The sequence below is a fragment of the Kickxella alabastrina genome (assembly GCF_025024165.1).
Source record: "Kickxella alabastrina strain RSA 675 chromosome Unknown BX661scaffold_5, whole genome shotgun sequence".
NCBI lineage: Eukaryota > Fungi > Kickxellomycota > Kickxellomycetes > Kickxellales > Kickxellaceae > Kickxella > Kickxella alabastrina.
In genome coordinates this window covers 444,746-458,844 of record NW_026251476.1, presented here as the reverse complement: position 1 = coordinate 458,844, position 14,099 = coordinate 444,746, and the positions used below count along the sequence as shown (strand labels likewise).

General features: G+C 49.2%; 8 protein-coding genes and 1 non-coding gene across 9 annotated transcripts; 5 read left to right on the top strand and 4 right to left on the bottom strand.

Annotated features, from left to right (window-relative positions):
* The first annotated feature begins 87 nt into the window (after positions 1–87).
* Positions 88–1,918, top strand: BX661DRAFT_179039 (Metallo-dependent phosphatase-like protein). Its single transcript, XM_051535074.1, has one exon. The coding sequence runs from the start codon at positions 302–304 to the stop codon at positions 1,637–1,639; it is 1,338 nt and encodes a 445-aa protein (XP_051393421.1). The 5' UTR covers positions 88–301; the 3' UTR covers positions 1,640–1,918.
* A 91-nt stretch (positions 1,919–2,009) lies between these two features.
* BX661DRAFT_196910 (uncharacterized protein) lies at positions 2,010–2,510 on the top strand (the record flags this gene model as incomplete). The annotated part of the gene is made up of 1 exon (XM_051538087.1): positions 2,010–2,510. One exon carries the CDS (start codon positions 2,010–2,012, stop codon positions 2,508–2,510), a length of 501 nt encoding a protein of 166 aa, XP_051393420.1.
* Positions 2,511–3,930: 1,420 nt separating this feature from the next.
* Positions 3,931–4,293, top strand: BX661DRAFT_169553 (ribosomal protein L31e-domain-containing protein; the record flags this gene model as incomplete). The annotated part of the gene is made up of 1 exon (XM_051533534.1): positions 3,931–4,293. The coding sequence occupies one exon, from the start codon at positions 3,931–3,933 to the stop codon at positions 4,291–4,293; it is 363 nt and encodes a 120-aa protein (XP_051393419.1).
* A 62-nt stretch (positions 4,294–4,355) lies between these two features.
* On the bottom strand, positions 4,356–5,161 carry BX661DRAFT_179035 (uncharacterized protein). Its single transcript, XM_051535073.1, has one exon. It carries the CDS (start codon positions 5,055–5,057, stop codon positions 4,482–4,484), a length of 576 nt encoding a protein of 191 aa, XP_051393418.1. The 5' UTR covers positions 5,058–5,161; the 3' UTR covers positions 4,356–4,481.
* Positions 5,162–5,299: 138 nt separating this feature from the next.
* On the top strand, positions 5,300–5,371 carry BX661DRAFT_t39. Its single transcript has one exon. It is a non-coding gene; the product is annotated as a tRNA-Asp (tRNA).
* Positions 5,372–5,404: 33 nt separating this feature from the next.
* BX661DRAFT_81244 (VTC domain-containing protein) lies at positions 5,405–7,323 on the bottom strand. The gene has a single exon (XM_051539492.1). The coding sequence runs from the start codon at positions 7,201–7,203 to the stop codon at positions 5,464–5,466; it is 1,740 nt and encodes a 579-aa protein (XP_051393417.1). The 5' UTR covers positions 7,204–7,323; the 3' UTR covers positions 5,405–5,463.
* A 1,155-nt stretch (positions 7,324–8,478) lies between these two features.
* BX661DRAFT_128549 (negative regulator of Cdc42p) lies at positions 8,479–8,811 on the bottom strand (the record flags this gene model as incomplete). Its single annotated transcript, XM_051532511.1, has 1 exon — positions 8,479–8,811. A coding segment is annotated over one exon (333 nt), but the record flags the coding sequence as incomplete, so codon positions are not given.
* Positions 8,812–9,616: 805 nt separating this feature from the next.
* BX661DRAFT_169549 (uncharacterized protein) lies at positions 9,617–10,030 on the bottom strand (the record flags this gene model as incomplete). The annotated part of the gene is made up of 1 exon (XM_051533533.1): positions 9,617–10,030. One exon carries the CDS (start codon positions 10,028–10,030, stop codon positions 9,617–9,619), a length of 414 nt encoding a protein of 137 aa, XP_051393415.1.
* A 1,319-nt stretch (positions 10,031–11,349) lies between these two features.
* Positions 11,350–14,098, top strand: BX661DRAFT_152010 (VTC domain-containing protein). Its single transcript, XM_051533241.1, has 2 exons — positions 11,350–12,626; positions 12,857–14,098. Exons 1-2 carry the CDS (start codon positions 11,576–11,578, stop codon positions 14,029–14,031), a joined length of 2,226 nt encoding a protein of 741 aa, XP_051393414.1. The 5' UTR covers positions 11,350–11,575; the 3' UTR covers positions 14,032–14,098.
* Position 14,099: the final 1 nt, after the last annotated feature.

Below are 14,099 nucleotides of genomic sequence, written 5' to 3'. Positions count from 1 at the left end.
CGAACTTTTCACCACAAAAGAACAGCAGGAAAGGGCCAAGGATTGGGTCATGCAAAACGGTATTCACGTGGAAAAAACACTGTCGTCGTCACCATCCTTTTTTTATGGATTTTTTCTTAAGCCTAGACTCTCGAGTCCACTTTTCAAAAGGGCTTTTTCATTTGCAATAAAATCTTGATACAGAAAAATCAAGTAGCTTGCAGAGACAAAATTGTATTTGTATTGTTTCTTTTATACTCCACTGTCCTGCTATTCACGCATCCACATTCGCATCCACACACGCACACACACGCGCTCGGCGATGAAGCAATACGTACGCCTGTGGCTCTTACTGCTTGGCGTGCAACTGGTGGCGATATATCTCCTATACAGAGCGCTCGGGAGCTCGTGGGGACAGACACTGCGCTCTTCAGCATTCAACTGGCTCAGCGAGCAAAACATGTACCCGTGCTCGTTCAGAAAGCTACCGGCCATCTTTGAGCACGGAGACGGCCACTACTATATCGTGTGGGAGACAACGTGCCCCTCGGGAGCGCCGCTGCTAAAGTGGTGGACAAGCAACAGCTTCGGCAGCTCTGTGTCCGCGCAAAACACCGTTGAGCCGTGGTACAGGCGGATTGACCGCGATCACCATCGGTATACGGCTATATTTGGCCCTGTGGCAGGCAACACGCCGGTCGTCCACTATAAAATCAGCAACTACAAGTTTTCGACAAGGCAGTTTACCATAAAGCGGCCGGGCCCGACCGAGCTGCATCGCTTGCTGGTGATTGCAGACAATCAGAACAACCCGGGGAACTTTAGAAAGGTGCTGTCGAGCATCCAGAAATACTACGGCAAGGACAAAAAGCCGGACAGCATCTTGCACGTGGGCGACAGCGTACAGAACGTCTATAAGCTGTCAGACTGGCAGAATCAGTTCTTTTCACCGATGGAGGATGGCGGCGGCTACCACCACAGCTCGCCCCTCATTTTCGTTCCTGGAAACCACGACCACGAGAAGAGTCGCAAGCGGGACAACAAAAATATGTATATGGACATGTACCACGGCATCCTGGACACCGACGGTTTGAGCAAAAAGGCCGTGGACGACGGCACGTACCACCAATTCCATCACAGTGTGTCGATTGGCAGCGCGCGCATAATCGTACTGGACGCAGAGTGCCCGTCCAAGGAGCAGTCCGAGTTCCTTCAGCGCGAGCTAGAGTCGGCAGCCTTCCAGAGCGCGCGCTTCCGCATAGTAACCGTGCACATACCGCCATACATTGAGTTCTGGGATCCGTATACGTGGAACCAAAAGGGCGAGAAGCATTGGGGCGAGCATATAAGGGTGGAGTACGACCCGCTGTTCCGCAAGCACGGTGTCGACCTCGTCATATCCGGGCATCAGCACAATTACCAGCGCTCGACTGTGCAACGCAATTTGGAAAATGCCACTTTGGCGGACTCGATCACGTATGCGATTGTTGGCGGCGCGGGCGGGACCCTGGATTTGCAGCGCGTCGAGGACTGGAACATGTACAACGTGACCTATCTGAAGCATCACTATGTATCACTAGACATTGAGGAGCGGCGGCTGCAGTGGTCCGCACGCAATGTCGACGGTACTGTGTTTGATCACTTTGTTATCGAGCGTTGATGAAAGATTAAAATAATGTTCCTTCATAAGAGCTGATTTTATGACAATTTTTTGTCAATGTGCTTTGTGGGCTTTGGAATCAAATCAAATGACAACCCCCTTTTCTGTACAATGTGATTTTTTTACATGATGCGTTGTTTATCTTCTATAGCGTGTTTAAGGCAATAATGCTGCGCTTTGCGTGGGCGCGAGTTGAGCGCACGAGGAGGGACCCAAATAAAACACAAACAATCGACCTGTGAATGCAACTAGACAGCACAACACCTTTCATTATTCATTTTTCATAACTGTATTTTATATTTTTCACTTGCATTTGCATTATTATATATTTTCCATTACTTTACGCACAACCTTGTTTGCAACTACCAGCATGGGTGGCCACATAATCGACATTGAGCTTATCAGAGCGACAGACAACGAGAAGAAGGCGACGAGACTTGGCTTGAAAACACTGGCCAATATTTGCCTGGTAGTGATACTGTTATATGGCGGCCTGTTCTACTATGTCCATTTGCCAAAGCTCAAAAGTATTCTCCACACGGGACTGGATCCACCCTCAAGGTGCTGGTACATCGAGGTGCCAACAGAAGCACCCATCTCTTCCACCCTGGTAACTATTAATTGGACGACCTCGTGTCCCCTAAAGCATGCCATTGTCTCGTACACCGACGACACCAGAGACCGTGACGTGAGGCCAAGCTTGCTTAAAAAATTCTCGTTGGCTGCACTTGTGGACACCGACCAGTCGGACAGCTGGTACCACTACCAGACGACAATATATGCAAAGGAGGGCACACATGCCATATATAGCGTGCACACCGGAGAGCGGGTTCTGGACATGCTGCCAACAATAGACTTTTATACCGCTTGAGAAATGGCAAGTTAAAAATACAAAAAATATATAATTAATTTTATCAAACTAACAAGCCTCCCGTACTTGCAATTTTTCGTAACCTGATGCGCGCCAATTCAACTGTGTTTTCAGAATTAAAGAATATAAATATAAATAACGATGTTACTGCGAGAATCGCGCATCCAGGTGCATGAGGGCAGCTTCATCGAAGAAAGTGGCAACAAAAAAAGAGCCAAACCGATTGTTACGGCTCAGACCGCATAAATAAACGCCCACTGTAGAGCCGAGTCGAGTAATTGTCCATCGAGCCGGAAATAATCACAGTTTGGGGTTTTAGCCAGCAAAATGGCTGCTTTCAGGTTGGCTGGGAAACTCAAGCTTGACAAAATGAACAACATTTACTGTAAGTTTGAAGGCTCACTCTTTTTTTCCTCGTATCAACCCCTATATACAACAGGACTCAATCTGTGAGTGTCATAATTCAGCAGCCAAAACGAAACAAAACAGAGTGCAGTGTGTGGAGATACAGCAGCAGCAACAGCAGCAGTGTTGCATTGGATGCGGCATTAGTGGACCTGGTATAATGGATTCGCGGGCGAGGGCTGTAGAGACATATCAGCTGTATCCATCACGGAATTTGCTATTTTGATGGATACGCGAAGAAAGGCATGCCGAGTGAGGACAATTCGACATTTGTGGAAAATCGTTAAAAATTTGAATTTGAATCGGGAAATTCACAAATGTGCGTTTTTTTATTTGGGCTCCTCGTGCTGAACAGCGTGAGCACGACTATTTTGTGGTTGCTTTGACCTTAAAGAAAGAGGGCTTGGCATCAGCGATTCAAAGGCGCAAAGAGGGGAACTATGCATGTGTTTGGAAGGTGTTTTATTACCTTTTTGGTATTTGTGTGCAAGCAGGCTTATATGACACCTGATTAAGGGCCAGTGCTGCGCACAACCTGCCATGCGGTAGAAAAGACCAACAACACATGCTTTTTCTTTCTTTTTTGTTACTTTGTACTTTAGGAAGTACGTCCTTGAATCGCCGATTGCCATTGGAATTTAAAGCTGGCACGCTGCTTTTCTTTGATTGCGAGGTTGACGTACGCCGCTCAAGCAATTGCTTTGTCTGGCTGGAGGCTCCAGAAGCTACAACTCGAACGCGTTTACTTTCTCGGTATTGATAATCAGACAATTTTTGGACACAGCCCTTGGGAATAACAATCTGTAACATTTACATGTTCAGTGTTATTTTTAACAGCTAGCCGCGACCATGAGACACAATTCCACTGCACTCTGCACATCACTTTGGACAAACGGCAACTAAATGCTGCATCTTTAGGCTTAATGCTGTGGAAGAGACAACGTTCCACCATAACTGTTCCGTGCACTAAACTACATTTTCATGCTTTGATTTTCTGCTTTGTCTCAACTAGGAAATGTCGAAAGGAAAGACCGGCAACAAGCGTTCTGCCCTCGCTGAGGTTGTGACCCGTGAGTACACTATCCACCTCCACAAGAGAGTGTTCGGTGCCTCGTTCAAGAAGCGCACTCCCCGTGCCATCAAGGCTGTCCGTGAGTTTGCTCAGAAGGAGATGGGCACCAAGGATGTCCGCATCGACGCCCAGCTTAACAAGGCTCTGTGGGCCCGTGGTATCAAGGCTGTTCCCCACCGCCTCCGCGTCCGTCTGGCCCGCCGCCGTAACGACGAGGAGAGCGCCGCTGAGAAGCTTTACACCCTTGTCACCTTTGTTGCTGTCCCCAACTTCAAGGGTCTGCAGACTCAGACCGTCGACGAGTAAAGATGCTTTTTTATTCAATGGATTTAGGACTTGGCAATAAAAAATTGTTTTCGCCACATGTATCGCATATACAAACTGTATTTACAATTGAGAAAACCCCTTGATGGCTGAGCTTTAATGTGGATGTTGGATATTCGAATTGCCAATTATATTGCAGGTGGGTGCTATTGAAAATATACATGTGCCATTCACCCAGTCAAAGGCTTCCGCCGGACCACCTCCTCATAAAATTCTGACAACAGTTCCCTTTGCTTGGAATTCAAGCTGTACGAACTCATGTATCCAGACAAGTCAAGCACTTTGATAGAATACACCTGCGCTAGCGGCTCCACCAGTGCTACCACGCTGGCGCTCAGAGTCCAGTCCATAGCGACAGGTCCGCCGAGAATCAAAGCAATCGGAACATTTTGCAAATTATCCGCGCCCCTTGCCTCCTCCAACCACTCAGCCGCTCGCAAAAAGGTCTTTGGCACCGCGCAGTTGCACACCATGAACAAAGCATCAAGGCCTATGGAATACAACATCTGCCGCGACCGAGGGTGTCTGGTTTCGCTCGGTATAACAAGAAACTCCACCCAGATGTCCTCCCCCGTTAGTCTGTCGCCTCTGGGACGCTCAAAGTTAAACACATCTAACGTGGGGCCGGCCAGGGCACTGGTTGTCCCTGGTGCGGTGACCTCTGGATGACATATGCGGTGAACAAGCTCTGACTTGCCGACGCCCAGCTCTCCGAGCACACCGATTCGAATTGTAGGATTGTTCATTGGTGTTAATTTGAAATTCGCAAGTTCAAAATGTAAAAAAAAAATTAAAAATAGGGTAAGTTAAAACGTCATGGTGCAAATAAAGCTGTTTTTTTAAAGTGGCGGTGGCTCAAAAAAACGATATTGCCAATTTTTTTAATGCAATGTACACACAACTAATTATAATTTTTGTAAAATATTAATAATTTAAATTACTAGTAGTCAACAGAAGCTGATTAGCTTCGGCAAATCATAGTTAGCAATCTCTGATAGTATAGTGGCGAGTACGCCAGTCTGTCACATTGGCGACCCGGGTTCAATTCCCGGTCAGAGAGCTTACTTTTTATACCATTATTTTGTTTAAATAGCTTGCTTTTTATTTTTGCTTAAAGACGTGGTATTATTTTTTATTCCGTTAAATGTCGTGCTAAAAAATTGTAATGTTCAAGAGACGCGACACCCACTGTGCAATCAGGTCGGCAAGCTCCTCCAAGATGACGACGATCTGGCTGTGATACGGCCAGATGGAGACTGCAACGCTGAACACTGTGGCCGATAGGAGTGCCACTGTCAAATAGTACCGCAGCGGGCTACCAGTGCAACCCTGGCAGCGCGCCGTTGGCGGTGCCAAGCTGGGAATCAGCAGCGTGGTCTCTGTAGGGTACTGGGACTCGATGTCTCGCAAGTGCTCTATTTCAGTGTGGTATGTCTGCACTGGATGCAATGGCTGGACACTCATGCGGCAAACATACGCTTTGCAGCAGTAGTCAACCATCCAGTAAGGCAGATAATCCGTCCTATCGGTGCACAGCGTGGCAATCCCATGAACGTACATGTCAAAATCCAGAACGGGGTGCACCAGAGAGCTGTCGAAAAACAGGTGTGCCAGCCAGTCAGGCATCTGCTGCGCAGTGCTCGAGTCTATGTGCACCTCGATAATGTCAAACGGTACATTTTCGCTAAATATATCCGTGTGCGCGCCAGTATTGGCTGCGTCGAGCGTCGTCTCCAACCATTGCATGCTCGTGCCGGCGTCACTGTGCGCCAAGCGCACATTTGTGCGCAGTACGATGCGAATATGGGGGTCTTCTAGATCCCAGTACTCTGTGCGCTGCTCTGAGACCATCAAGATGGGCTTGAGGTCTTCCAGGATAATGTGTTTTTGCATTTTCTGGACCCTCTGTAATTGCTCACGCCTCTGTACGGCGTGCTCGGCCTCATCATCTGATGGTAATTCTGGGTTGTGTTGGTAATATTTGGGCGCCATGAGCGGCAGCTTGCTAAGGTTGAGTTCACTGTGCAAGAATGGCAGCACGTAACGGGGCTCCAAATCAACCTGCAGCTTCTCATGGGCGGCAGCGAACCACGGGCCATGGTGCACATCATGACACATGTGTACTGTTGATTCAAATGCTGGACGGTGCTCTTTATCAGCATGCCACCACAGCGACAGCGAGTCCCTGCTCGGTGCCTCGGCCGGCATGCCAGCATGATATTTTGGCATTGCATCGCCATCAAGATACACTGTGAGCACGCAGCTTTCTGATCCTGCTCTCGCTGACCGGACAGAACAAAAAGACCCAGCTGGCGACACGCTGCTGTTGTTCGACGGCACGTGTGTTTGCGGTGGCGACTGCAGCATGAGCTGCACGAGCTGCCTCTGATCCTGCTCCTGCTCTTGCTTTTGGCCCATGCCCTGTTGTGACCGCACATGTACCGTATTGTCTGAGTTGTGGCCTGCGTCCTGCATTTTAATTTCCGGGTCGCTCGCAACGGACAGTTTTGTGCGCAGAATCCTGCGAACCTTTGCAGACACTGCAGGATCGACCCATCCGCGCCAATGATTCAGACCCGGGAACACAGGTAATGACCCAATTCCAGCAGCGCCGTTTATGAAAGCACCCTGGGTTTGCGCGTACAGTTGCGACACGCGGAACAGCTGCTGGGTATCCAATAATGACTCGCTAAACAATGAAGACGAGGACAAGCGCTCGAGAACATCGATGTGATGCCAATGGCAGTGTGCCTGGAGACGGGACAGCTGTCGCCAGAACCCATTGAAGTTTGACCGCCGAAACCGCGCCAAAGCCAAAAGCTGGCCCATGGTGGCACCCAGGGCTTCCTCTGTCTGGCTCAGACCGACCAGCTGCTCGCCGTCGTCCAGCATGGATATCTTCTGCAAAACCGTTTCGCTTGTGCGTATCCCGTACTCGAGCTCGCTGCTCTTCAGATGCAAGAATGAGCTGACCTACATCAAATAAGACATGGCTTAGTATGCGGAATTAAAAAAGACGGGTGAAAAGGGCGGAGATTACAAATAGATTGGCCCTGTCCTGTGTGTGAAAGGAGCGTGTCACAGGGATTCAGTGCCGCTGCAATAATCAATTATTCGCTTCTAAAAATACATTATAGGCGCACCTTTTCGAGTTCTTGCTGGAATGCCAGCACCATGTTTTCGCATTCGATGCAGGCTGCCGATGTTTGGCAAATGCTGGTCTCACAGCATGCACAGTGGATATTGACCGGAAAGGCAGTTAGTCGCTGGTAGTCGATGTTATAGTAAGCCCATTCGGCGAACACGGGCTCGGGTATCCTGTAAGAGTCGGCGGCCGCGCTCATGATTGTAATGCAGTAATAAATAAGTGTGTGTGTTTGCTCGTGATAAATAGACAGAGCCTGCGGTCGAAAACAGTGCCAAGAAGCGTGTTTGGAGAGATAAAGAGACAGAAGGATGGGGGAGGCGGCGGTTGGCGCCAAGATTTGCGAGGTGTATATCTATATCTACGTGAGTTACGGAAAAAAACAAAAAAAACGGGGGTATAATGTCAGTTATAGCTTGGTTATATGCAAAATAAATAAATAAATGGGTTTGGCGTAAAATAAAGTGCAAAAGCTAAAGAGAAGAATGATAACGTTCAGATCCATTTTTTGGTGCTTAAGAGGCAAAGTAAAAAAATGTGAATCGCGGGTATTTTGGAGCAAATATATAGTCTTGCGGCCATTGTCCGCCTCCGTGATGTTTATCCTTGCAGATTCCTAAAGCGGAATAAAAAACTAATGAATAAATGAGCCATGCGTTTATCGACCAGGAACTGGATCTGCTTGGCGCGCTTGATTGGGAGCACATACTGTGGAGCATATTGTGAAGCACATCGCGCTATGCACTTCCATCTGCGAATTAGTGGCAGGGCTATTATAATAGGAGGGAAGGACGAGTTTTACTAATGTATATGAATATTATCAAAATACTTGCAGCATTTAATTGTGTATCTGAGTGTGAATACGCGAACCTACTGTTAATATGATTTATACGCTTGATATAATATCCGGCTGCGGCCGAGTGAGTTGCTAATGAATTTATATATTTGAGGGAAAATGGCACAATTGAGAGAGACAGCGAGCCGGCGACAAAGGTTTGGCACCGGGCATTTCATCCCGAATGGATAAAGCGCAGGTAAAAGTTAACCAAGATAGCGCTGATCAGCACAACAACCAGCACCGTAGGGCCCTTGCGATCATCGTACGGACCGGAATCGCGCTGGCGAATAAGCTCAGCTCTCCACTGGAACAGCATCAGGGCGTAGACCATGACGCCCATGGCGACCACGGTAAACAAGCCGCCGGCAATCTTCCCCGTGCGGTCGCCAAAGTTTAAAAGCCCAAGGGCAAGGGATCCCAGGACGATGGCAAAATTGAGCCATGACAAAAAGGTGCGTTCATTGGCGAAAAACACCTTGGGCTCGACTCGCACTGGCACAGCAATGCGTTTGTTTGGCCCGTCGTGGCGCGCAGTGAACGGGACGCTGCCGTAGGTCTGGTTCTGATTACTGCCGCTGGCGAACGATGCGTAGTTATCGTGATTGCTGTGGCCCTGAACGGCAATGACACTGGCATCGGTGTTCATAGACATGGTTTTTTATGTGTAGTAAGATGGTGTTTGATGCGATATAATACAGTGTAATAATAAATAAGAGAGAAAGAGAGTTGATGGACAAGAAATGCGGCTTCAAAATGGATGAGAGGGTTGTATTATGATTTTGATTATTTCTTTCCCACTTTTTATAGAGTACTCGTTGGCTGTGGTCAACGAGGAGGGTGGCTGGATGAGCTCTCTCCCCCCTCCCCCAGGATGGGGGGATTAGCAGGCATGAGGCATAAAAAAGCGATCGAGTGAAAGGGGGGAGGGCAGAGCGGGGGGTGGTTACGCACCGGTCTCCCTATACCTTTTTCTTAGCATGGATCGCCTATACCGCCGGCTTCAAATGCCTAAGACAGCACGGCTGCGCTTTTATTTGTTTACTTGCGTGGTATCGCCATGATAGAGTAGCGCTCCGCAACGATGCCATAACCCAATTCAAGGCCTCAATTGCTCCCAAATCATTTTATATACAAGTTGGCCAAGGTATGATATGCAAAAACAAAAAATTGTAAATTAATAAAGACAAGCGTGGCTAATAAAAAAAGAGGGCTGAGAACCCAGCATTATCCGCTGCCTTCAAATATAATGTTGCCACCAAAGTCAGCCAACAAAACTTTGTGCCTCTTTCCCATTTGTAAAATGATGTCTGCGTTCTCAGACCTCAATGGGTCCTCTCGCCCCACGCCATGGTAACTGCCAACAGCTTATCGAGGGGCGGAATATACGTCTTCTTGTGAAAGGTCAAACCAAAGTTAATGGCCGTGGCAAATATAAAGAACACGACGACGACAACCGGCACAAAGCGATCGTCCCAGGTACCAGTCTCTCCGCGGCGCAGTCTCTCCGCCCGATTCCAAAACATAACGTATGCGTAGACAATCAAGCCCAGGGCGCCAGTCTCGAATATAAAGGCTGAGATGCGCACGCGGATGCCGCTGCCGCCAAAGTTCAGCAGCGCCAGGCCGAGGCCACCCATCGTCACGGCTAGCTGCAGCCACTTGATGAATGTGCGCTCGTTGGCAAAGTTATTCTTGGGTCGCAATAGTTTAAAGTCGATGGCTGGCTGTGAAGGCATTTCTGTGGTAATGTGAAGCGGTGGGTTTGCGAAATTTGAATTTAAAAAAGTAAACCAATTGGGTAAAGGCGAGAAATAAAGAAAGTTTAAGGGAAAATAAAATATAAAATTAAAGAGTTGCGTTGTTCACACTCACAACTTGTGTTTTTCCAACCCCTCCCTTTTTTTTCTTTCCTCGCGCCCCTCCTCCGACTTTGGCATTCGCGACAATCATCAGCTCTGATCAGAATGCCAGAGCTTGTCCGCAACTTTTCCGGGTCTGGGCAAAAAAAATCACTTGAGTTGTGGCTAGCCAAGCACAAGTCGTCAAGCAGGCGCAGGTGAGGGTGTGTCCGTTTGCGACAGTCTTTTTTTTTTTTTTGACAACCCGTGGATCCTTCTTTTCGCTCAACCAAAACTCCATTAAACAAATAAATTTGGGTAATTTTCTGCCCTTTTCAAATCAATCGGAGAAAAAATAAAACTTTTGTGCTGCGATTGGCAAGCTGCATGGGGTCCAGACCCAAACAGAAGTGCATTTGGCTGAGATCGACTGCATTTGGGAGCCAGTGATTTGGAAAAACAGCTGCCTCGTGGTCTGAGTCGTAGGGTGCCGGGATGCCGCTATTAATAGCGCAAGACTTCTGCACAGAACAGAACAGAACAAATCAGAACATTGTTGGCACAGTTGCAGGTTGCAAATTGCAAATTGAAGATTTCTCTTCATTTACTTTGAGTGTGTCGCTCTAGCCGACATACTCATTGCTGCGGATGTCTGTATTTCCCACGTCCAAACCAAATCCACATAATTTTTTTACAATCCCCTCCAAAATCCGCATCCCCTTTAGCTGCCATTTGCGCCTCAGGTTTTTCTAGAATAAAACAAATAAACAAACAAACAAACAAACAAAATTTTCTGCTACTGCTGCAGCAATTTTACATGATTGCTCCCTCCCCACCAACTTGTCGGTGCCAGTCAGTGGTAATGGTAATGCTTATTAACAACACCCCCCTCCCCCCCCCACCTTCGGCCAGCCAACAGAAAACATGCCAAATTATGCAAGTTGGCACTGTCATTGTGCTAGTGACGTAATATACAAGCCATTCGAATATTGTTTGTGAAGCAGATAGCAGAGCCTCCCTTGGCCGCTTTGTGGAAATTATAAAATAAATTTGCGTGGGACAACCAGCTTTAATCTAGGACAGTAACTGCGTGGGAGACTATCCATCGCAAGTTGAATCGTTCAGATTGCAACGATCCATCCTATCTGAGCTACTCTTAATCGCAACGTTGGGTTTAGTTTTTATTTGCTGGCCTTTTTCATCTCTCCCTCCCTCCCCCCACACGCACACATCTCTTTCTTTCTCTCCCCCCATCTGCTTAGTATTTTTTATATTTTGCTGTGCTCTGCTCCCCTTGTCCTTTTTTTTCGCAACAATTTTCTTTGCTTTATTCCTTAGCCAAAGTATTTTTTGTTTTATTTATTAGCGCCAATTTTGCCCTCTTTTTTTCTTAGCTCACGCACACACACACACACACACCCACCCACCCACCACGTCCAGATTATGAAGTTTGGCCAGCAGCTCCGCGAGGCCCTGGTCCCAGAATGGAGGCCCAACTACGTCGACTACGCCGGACTGAAGAGGTTTCTGTACGAGCGGGCTGACAAGGGCTACACCGCCGACGACGAGGCAGAGTTCGTCAAGCTGCTTGACGTCGAACTCGAAAAAGTGAACAACTTCCAGCAGGCGAAAAGTAGCGAGATGAAGCATCGCATAGAGCACTGCGAGCACGAGGTCTCGCTCATAACCGAAAACGAGGCCTCCGAGGACTCAAGGCGTGAGCAGTTGGACCTCATCGAGCAGGAGATCGACTCTGTCATCACCGGGGTGTACGAGCTGGCAAAGTTCACGCGCCTCAACTTTACGGCGTTCATCAAGATTGTCAAGAAGCACGACAAGAATGCCCCCTTTGTGCTCAAGCCCATGTTCACCGTGCGTCTCAATAGCCGCCCGTTCTTCAGAGAGAACTTTGATGGTCTCTTGATCGAGCTCTCGCGCCTGTACAACATTGTGCGCAACGGCGGCGTCGACGTAGACCAGGGCAAGGACCCGCAGGCCGGAAACGGTCAGAATTTTGTCCGCCAGACAACAAAGTACTGGGTGCACCCAGACAACGTCGTCGAACTGAAACTCTATATTTTAAAGTACCTTCCTGTGCTGATCTACCGCACCAAGGGCTCGACCAAGCCGCCAAACCCGGCGGTAACCAGCATATACTTTGACAACGAGAACCTTGATCTTTACCAGGGCCGCATCGAGAAGAGCGAGGGCGCCGAGGCCATTCGCCTGCGCTGGTACGGCGACATGGAGAGCACCGAGATTTTTATTGAGCGCAAGACGCATCACGAGGATTGGACCGGCGAGAGCAGCGTCAAGGAGCGCTTTTCGCTCAAAGAAAAGTACGTCAATGAGTACTTGGCCGGCACATACACACTCGACTCGAAGATCCAGAAGCTGCGCGAAGAGGGAAAGAAGAGCGAGGAGGACCTCCACGACATGGAGGTCCTGGGGCGCGAGGTCCAAAAAAGCGTGCGGGAAAAGCACCTTGTGCCAGGTAAAGTAACCAGCCGCATTTGTCGGCTATCACAGCTGCACTGTTGCATGCGCCATTGATTTGATTTGATTTGCTTTGCTTTGCTTTGTCTTTTTGTGTGGCTCTGCCCCGTCCCACGTGCTTGCAAAGTTCTAGAACGCCAATCGAAATCAATGCCCGCTAAAGCTCGCCACTGCCCACTAAAACTCGCTACTGCGTAAAATACTCGAACTTTTTTATTGAATTGATAGCCATCAGATCGTTTTACAATCGCACGGCGTTCCAACTGCCCGGCGACGCCCGGGTGCGCATATCGCTTGACACGGAGTTGACCATGGTGCGCGAGGACTCTTTTGACGGCAAGCCGCGCGCCGCCGGAAACTGGCGCCGCACAGACATTGGAATCGACTACCCGTTCCCGCAGCTGCCCGAGAAGGACGTGTGCAGGTTCCCCTACGCGATCCTCGAGGTCAAGCTACAGACGCTGTCGGGTGTCCAGCCCCCGCAGTGGGTGTTGGATCTCATCAACAGTCACCTTGTTGAGGCCGTGCCGAAATTCAGCAAGTTCATCCACGGCGCCTCGGTGCTTCTCGAGGACCGCGTCGACGTCTACCCCTTCTGGTTCTCACAGATGGACCGCGACATTCGCAAGCCCGTGACAAAGCCCATTGGCGTGTCGCGCGGCCCCAGTCCACGAAACAGCATGGTCGACATCAACAACAGCATGCGGCGCCGTAACGCCGGCAGCAGCGGCAGCAACTCGCAAAGCAGTCTGAATGGCCACGGCAACATCGAGGTCATTGTCGAGGAGGAGCCTGGGGAGAACCTGAGCCAAAACGATGGCAACACCTCCCAGCACACGCACACATGTGATGACGACGGCGACCATGCCACGATCAACGAAGGGACGTCGCTGCTCGGGCGGAAGAAGGGCCAGCAAAAGAGCACAACTGCGTCCTGGCTGCAGCTCCTCAATCCATTTGGCCGCTCGTCTACGGGCAGAAGCGCTAGCAGCAATGGGCAGCAGGCATTCCCTCGGGACGCGCCCTTTGTCGCGCGCCAGGACATCGGCGATGGCACCGGAGAGCGGCGCATTGCGGTGCCCATCCGCGTCGAGCCCAAGGTGTTCTTCGCTAACGAGCGCACATTCCTGGCATGGCTTAACTTTTCCATTTTGCTGGGATCTCTTGCCCTTGGCCTATTGAACTTTGGCGACCGCACTGGACGGGTTGCTGGCGCAGCCTTCACCATGATCTCCATGTTTGTCATGGTTTACGCCCTGATGCTGTTCCAGTGGAGAGCTGAGCGTATCCGCAGACGCGAATCAGGTCCGTACGATGACCGCGTTGGCCCGACCATTGTAGTTGTCGTGCTTATTGCAGCTGTGGTTATGAATTTTTACATGAAAATTACCTCGACTGGTTAAAGACTTCCGGGCTGGCGTTTATCTATACCCTCACCATTCGCATTTATTTATTTCCTTCTTTCTTTCCT

Coding starts and splice junctions, on each gene's coding strand:
- BX661DRAFT_179039 (XM_051535074.1), top strand. CDS start 302: ATGAAGCAATACGTACGCCTGTGGCTCTTACTGCTTGGCGTGCAACTG.
- BX661DRAFT_179035 (XM_051535073.1), bottom strand. CDS start 5,057: ATGAACAATCCTACAATTCGAATCGGTGTGCTCGGAGAGCTGGGCGTC.
- BX661DRAFT_81244 (XM_051539492.1), bottom strand. CDS start 7,203: ATGCTGGACGACGGCGAGCAGCTGGTCGGTCTGAGCCAGACAGAGGAA.
- BX661DRAFT_152010 (XM_051533241.1), top strand. CDS start 11,576: ATGAAGTTTGGCCAGCAGCTCCGCGAGGCCCTGGTCCCAGAATGGAGG. Junction 12,627..12,856: donor GGAAAAGCACCTTGTGCCAG/GTAAAGTAACCA, acceptor TTGAATTGATAG/CCATCAGATCGTTTTACAAT.